Source organism: Phragmites australis, chromosome 20 (assembly GCF_958298935.1).
Source record: "Phragmites australis chromosome 20, lpPhrAust1.1, whole genome shotgun sequence".
Lineage (NCBI taxonomy): Eukaryota > Viridiplantae > Streptophyta > Magnoliopsida > Poales > Poaceae > Phragmites > Phragmites australis.
Window position 1 is genome coordinate 21,500,539 of NC_084940.1, and position 7,278 is coordinate 21,507,816.

Sequence of the window (7,278 nt, forward strand, 5' to 3'; positions counted from 1 at the left end):
AGAGTGAAGAACAAGATTAAACTTCACATATGATAAAGTGAATTCATTGAAGATGTCATATATAAAATAGTTTTCTATAACAAGACGGTGAAAGACAATCAAAAGTCGGTTGCGATGGACCATCCGGTGGTGAAGAGCAAGCAAATAGCTTAGCGCCGAAGGACCAAGGTGGTGGTGAACGTGTGAAACCATAGGAAGCTATGAGTGATTCACATCAATCACATAAAGAATCAATAAGAGATAAAGTCAATATGATATAGAAGTTGACAACCCTCAAGGTTTGAAAGAAAGAAGCAGTACTTAAAAGTATTTAAAGGCTTAAATTAGTTCAAACGAGTTTTACATTTGAATTTGAGTATAGGTATATCACACTATTAAGAGAGATAAAATGTAGAGCTAATTGTCATGTCTCAGTACTCAAGAGTTTCTAACTAATCTAAAGTAAGAGTTCGATTTAAGAATCCAGTACAGAAAGTGTGAAAGTATCCGAATTAAATTTCAAATTATTTCTAATTTGATCCTATGTATTTAAGATCATGATTTCAATTGGGATGTATAGGCCTCTAAATAAACTTTCCGTAGTGTCCAAATTAGTTAAAATCGGACTTTAGGATCAAAAGTTATCACCGTTTTTCAAAGGTTCTGTTGTGTTAACTAGGATGTTCTGGGTTGACCTAGATACTCTGGGTTGCCAGAGTCTCTGAACTTTGCTCTGGACAGGGGTGCTCAGTTAAGGTCTAAATGTTTTATCCAGAGGTTCCGGGTTAATCCGGATGTTCCGAGTTCTGGTGTTTCATCCGGACCCTCTGAGTTGAGTTCCAGCCAGAGATTCTCGGTTACGCATTCAAGTGCTGACCCGGAGGTTTCAGATTGAACCCGAAGTATCTGGGTTAGACCAGAAAAGCATGTAACGGCTAGTTTTTGGGGAAAGGATATAAATAACCCTTACCCCACCCTTGTTTGGTGCTGCTTGGACATAAAAGAAAATTACTCTAGAGCAAAAAAAGTTCCTTTCCACTCCATTCTAGAATGAGATTTGAGAAGAAAAGTGAGTCTGGTTGAGAGATTAGAAATTTGACTGCAAGTAAGCTAAATCCCATCTTGAGTACTCGAATTCATCGACAAGAAGTCTGTGAAGCGTTTGTTACTCTTGGGAATTCAATTCCAGGTAGCTAGACGTCGCCTGCGAGCACCCAAGGTTATGGTTTGCCGAAAAAATTTGTGAAGACTTCGATTTTGTCTCCGGAAGTGAAGAAAACAAGAGTGAAAACTCTTAGAGAGAAAAATAGTTGAGAGAGACGTAGCTCAAGTGTGATTGAAACCCTCAATCGGGACGTACAAACCTCTAGAAGAGGTGTCTGACTTCAGGAAACAAATTTTATATCTCCTTTCTTGTATCCTTGTTGTAGAGTTCTTACTCAATATTTATATATATTGATCGATCTACTTGCTCGTGTGAAACTGATTGTAGCTTCTTCATGGATGTAATTGAAATCATTATTTGAAACACACGACTTTATTTGATTTAAGCTATAACTCCTTAGACGTCCTTTAATTTCAATTTGAATTTCATTCTTGCTGAATCCAAAAGATTCCAAATTTAACCCGAAAGTTCTGGATTCTATATAATCAGATCTGAACCCGAAAGTTTTAGATTAAACCCGAAACCTTTGGTAAACAATATTTTCAAAATTTTCAATTGGAATTTTCTTACATATTTTTTTACTAATTTTGAATAATCTTTGTCACCATATAATTGTAACTTTTACATTTATTTAGGTGATTATACACAAGTTAAGCCTAACATATTTAGAATTTTTACTTATAAAAAATCCATTAATTTATTTTTGGCTGCAAGTTTAACATCTTTTCACCCTACATCTTTGTTCTTTTAGTATCAAGCAAAGCTTAACAGGGCATCAAATGGCATTCACCAAGCAACATATAAGGCTTAGGTAATAAAACAAACACTATTTTGCTGCAAACATCCTTAGGAATTTACTTGATACTAAATGATACCATTTTGCAAGACTCGAGTTAAAACTTTACACTCAACGCCCTATCTTTGCCAAAATAGGCAACGGAAAATCATTCAACCTGCATATTTTACTGAGCAAGTCATAAAATATTCTGCCTAATTTCGTAGCAAGATACCAAAAAACTTTCCAATCTATTCCTATTTAAAAGCACGATCCAATTCAACCTGCACATTGTACTGAGCAAGTCATAGAATATTCTGCCTAACTTCTTAGCAAGATACCAAAGAACTTTCCAATCTACTCCAATTTAAAAGCAAGATTTGATACATAAATCCATGGAAAGGTTATGCAAATGAAACTGTAGCAAAGATCCAGGCGGTGCTTAAATATATGGTCAACTTATGAACTGCTCCGTAATCATAATTACGTGAACTTGTTTATAGGAAAAAGGTACCTTCCCAACATAGGTACACAGTTGCGGATTTTTAAATCCATGGATCTGAAAATTGGCAAGCTTAAATTACTATGGGTCCATCAGCATATATTGAAAATCACACAGGCACCATCGTTCAAAAATCATAATTTATAAGCATTCTCTGTTTCTGTAAATGAAAATGGGGATTCACCCAGTTCAGGCAAAAACTAATTCAGATAAATGAGTTATTAGTTTTGTGAATTCCAAGTGAAAGATTAAATAGTACAAATGTAACAACAAGATCCAATATGCTGCAATTCAGATGACTTACAAGCACAAGAATAAGTAGCTTAAATTTAACATCCAGTACAATACATGACCATTCCCAACAGAATGTATACAAGACATCCAGTACAATACAAGTACAAATTTGAACTGATCTCATATGTATAATCTTGATCAAGCCATGAGACAATTATAACTGTATCCTAGTTCACATGTATACAAGCATGAAGCTTTGTAGAGCAACTTCTATAGCGCAAGAAAGTAAATTCAATTTGTAAATTTTCCACAAGTAACTGTCAGATTAGCTGTGCAGATCGGAATTTTAATAGTTTTGGTTATGATAGGAAGAAAAAGAATACTACAGCAGGAATTCAAGACTAGTGCATCAGTATCAAGTATAAACTGTCTCTTTTATTTAAATTTTTTAGTTTAGGAATGATGATAGGGATTACATAAAACTTAGCTACATTTGGACACCACTAAAAGCACCATGCATGCTTCAAGGGAATGCTCCCAGAAAAGTCAATGACATCTCGCTGGGCTCAACTAGAACGACGCTTGCATTCATCATTCATCGTAACCCGGAGTTGGAGAAAAACATCAATAGAAATCCCCTAGTTTCTATTTTTACTGCACGAATCAACAGAAGTTTCTGCCTTTTTAGTTACTATTCTTTAACAGGACATTTACCAATGTGTTGGGGAGGGAGGGGGGGAGGCAAAAGTTTACTAAGTAATATCCAATAAATCTAGCGATAAGATTAAGCAAGATATTGGAAGTGGTGTTGTTCTTCTGCACCATTAGCCATGCCAATGTTTCCCGAGTGACATCGCAACAAACATTAACAAAAGCTAATATATAAGTTGGTTATACCAAAACAAGATCACCATCATCTTACTAGACAAACTACTCGGTAATTATACATCCTAAAGAGTTCATGTACCACAAAAGAAGATACCTTCCCATCATATTTACACCATTGAGGCCTTGTCAATCCATGGATCTGATAAGGGTCCCAAGCACCTCATTCCTCATGGTGGCTCGACTCTTCGTCATCTTAGCTTCCAGAACCCTCTGCTTCTTCACTTTAGCATCCAATTCACCCGCTTCTTCGTCACTGATAAGCTCGAATGTCCTCTTCAGCACCGCTCCCAGCATGTCTTCGTTCATGTCGCTGACGATCCCCTCCACCGCCACCGTGAGGTTTGGGTACAGGCACCGCAGGTCCTCGAAACCCCTGCGTACCCGCGTGCTCGGTACCGCATTGGTGCTGGTGCTGGTGCTGGTGCTGCCTACTTTATTGGCGACCTTGGGGGCCGCACTGGCGCTGGTGCTGCCTCCTTTCTTGGGGACCTTGGGCTGTGTTGGCCCCGGTGCCGGCTGGTTGCCCCAAATCAACATTGAGAACTCGTACTTCCGGATGTCATCATCGCCGTCGTCGCCGCCGCTTGCTGGCACCGGCGGAACCCCGGCGGAGCGCATGTTCCAGTACTTGGTCCTGAGGCGGCGCACCTTCTCGTAAATCTCCGTCACGGTGAACTCTGCCTTGTCCATGGCGCGGCCGGCGAGCGCGCCGCGGAGCTGGGAGCGCCCCGGCGGCGCGCCGTGAACCTCGACGTGCGCGGCGAGGGCCTCGAGGATGCGGACGTCGTCCGCCTCCGACCAGACCCGCGAGAACGCCGGCTTCTTGCCGCCCGTCTCCGGCTGGGACGCAGCAATGGGTTTTTTCGCCCCCGCGGCGCCCGCCTCCGGCCGGGACGCCGCCGTGGGTTTCTTCTCCCAGGCGGCATCGTCATTGCCAGGTACGGAGCCCTCAGGCAGCTGGAGGAGATCGTCTGCGGAAGACGGCGAGGTGCGGCGGGCGGCGGCAGGGCCCCGGCCGCCTGAATCGCAGACGCTCGCCGGAGGCATGGTGGGGTGCTGGGGGGTTTCTTGGTTTGCCCGCCCGTGGAACAGGAGAAGCCAGGAGGGGATAAACGGCTTTTGGAATTCGCCCGTCTGGAAGGCCGTAGATGGACGGGTGGCCATCACGGGGAGACGAGTGTGGCGTAATTCGAGACGTGAGGATTGGAATGCTCAAAAATTTCGAAACCATTTTATTGTATGTGCGCTAAAAAAATATAAATATTAAATATAATAATATTAAGTATAAACTTAAAATATATAGATATAGGTGTGTAAAGATAGCCCTACCGAATGAATAAATACTATAGATTGATTTTATATGAGATTTAAAAAGAGAAAATTATATACTAATTTTCTTTTTAATTTTTTATTTTTATTAGTAAAATAGGTCCTTATTTGTAGATAGTAGTAAGTGGAAAGATTGGATTACAAAGTGAATGGTAAAAATAGATAAATGATTTAAATTTTAGAAGGTTTATTATAGGGGGAGAGTAGAGGAAAAATGATGCGAGCAGCAACTCATATTTTATATAGTAGAGATCAATATAAATTTAAACTAAATTTTATATATATATATATATTTGAATCATTCACTCGTTCAAACAGCCTCTCAAAATTTTCCATGGAACGGGTTACATGGAGCATGAGTAATCTACAATGTATTATGTGAATACATCACTACGAATCAACACATATATCTGCACAAGGGAAATGGAAGAGATGGGAATACTAGAGATAGGATGGGTGCGGTGGATAAATATGAGTAGGAAAAAACTTGGTAACACAAGATAGTCCTGTCATTAACTAAGATATTCAAGATACTAAATTAGACTAATGGTTCAATATGTATTTTCAAACTTCTATAAATTCTTATTTGCCTTCTCGCTCCACCTATCACTGAAAAGTAGATTAGGAGTCCTTCGGAGTAGATTGTGAGGCCCCACCAAAACAATTTTTTTTCTATCTACTAGATGAAAGGTTTTTGTTTTCAGCCATGTAACCCGTGCACCTTATATATATATATATATATATATATTTTTTATTTTTTTTGTGGGAGTATCAACCACCTTGATTAGCTAGGAACACCCATTGATGAGGTGATAGATTTGTGGGAGTATCCAACCACCATGATTAAAATTTCGTCATCCACTAATTTACACATACATCTAATGTTAGTCACTTATAAATTTTTGAACAACTATTTAATTGAATATCATAACTATATCAAGTCACATTTTATTAACTACTATATGATACACAAGTCATATACTTAGTTTTTTTTTATTAACTTTGTATTGTCAAACTTGTGGCTAAGAATTAGTAGATATAATTAGCTAATTTTAAACATAGCAAACTTAGATAGAAATAAAATATGCTCGTACATCTCGTCATGGATTGGGATCCCTTTGAAGTCAATGGGGCAACAATAATTTGTGAGAAAAGCTACATCAATTATATTAATTATAAAAATATTATAGCATTAAATCTTATCTTTCCATCTAAGATCGAACAACTTACCAAGAATTAAAGTCACCGTGAGGATCCCAATTCGACTGGTGATATCTTTTATTTTGGATTGTCACTTGTTTTGTTATTTAATAATTTGTTGTACTCATCTCGTATGCCTCTAGAAAGATAAGTAACTAGCTAGTGAGGTACATTGAGTATCTGTTACCCCTTTTCCATCTTTCTCTCTGATCCTTTCAAATTGGACGACCGTTCCGGTGATGAATGGGAACAGGAAACCAGGTTTGAAGAAAAGAAAATGCATGGGCATGATCGGACAAGACAATAGCACACACTACCTTATCTCACAGATTTTTGAATTTTGAATAACCACTTCGCTAACATTATTTTATATATTTTGGCAAAACTTTTTAAAACCAAAAGATAAAATACATTTTGTAACTCAATAAATCAAAATTGAATATGGACAAATCACAATTCTTTCCGTACTAACAAGTCTGAGTATATGACAGCGAAACTTCTATATACTAACAACAAATTTGAAAGTACTTCATATCATTTCAATTGGTTTAACTAAACTTAGCATTGTTCTATACTGTTAGAGGCTATTAAGGGTATGTTTAGATTCACGGCTAGAAATTTGTACCTTGCCTGAATGCCTGGCAAGGTTCTGCGTTTGGTACTGCTATAAAATCCAAACTTTGTCCGGCAATGTAGCCTCCAGCGGCAAGAAAAACCTCACCCAGCGGAGGGCGGAAACAGCTGGCTCTCGTCGGCAAGAAGCGCACGCACAACAAATTATACTCGTGACTGCTTTCCTGGCCCATGCATGGAACCAAACATCAGGCACGAGCAAACGTGGCTTAGCTAAAACGAGCAGTTTTTGCCCGTTTGAGCTATAGCTCAGCACGGCTAAAGATCTAAACGTACCTTAATTCATTCTCGGATCTCAAAACCAAAGCATTTCTGCCCTACCTAATCTCTCTCTTTTATATATAAGATTTAACGCCTAGCATGTTAAATATGATTTTTTTGGTAGCCAGTTTTGTAGTTTCAGCCTGAGTGTTTTTCTATTTTATAATATCTCTCTAACATCCTAAGCCCCGCACCCGATCCGTCGTCACCTCTAGTCCGCCGGCGCCGACATGAGGGTGTTACTCTACACCCTACCCGCATCAAGTGCGTCACCGCATCCTCTCCTCAGCCACCCCTCTCCTCTCAGCTTGT

The 7,278-nt window shown here is 39.1% G+C and overlaps 1 protein-coding gene across 1 annotated transcript; it reads right to left on the minus strand.

The window, feature by feature from the left end:
- Positions 1–3,492: 3,492 nt before the first annotated feature.
- LOC133901227 (uncharacterized) lies at positions 3,493–4,707 on the minus strand. The gene has a single exon (XM_062342516.1). The coding sequence runs from the start codon at positions 4,705–4,707 to the stop codon at positions 3,670–3,672; it is 1,038 nt and encodes a 345-aa protein (XP_062198500.1). The 3' UTR covers positions 3,493–3,669.
- Between the last annotated feature and the right edge of the window lie 2,571 nt (positions 4,708–7,278).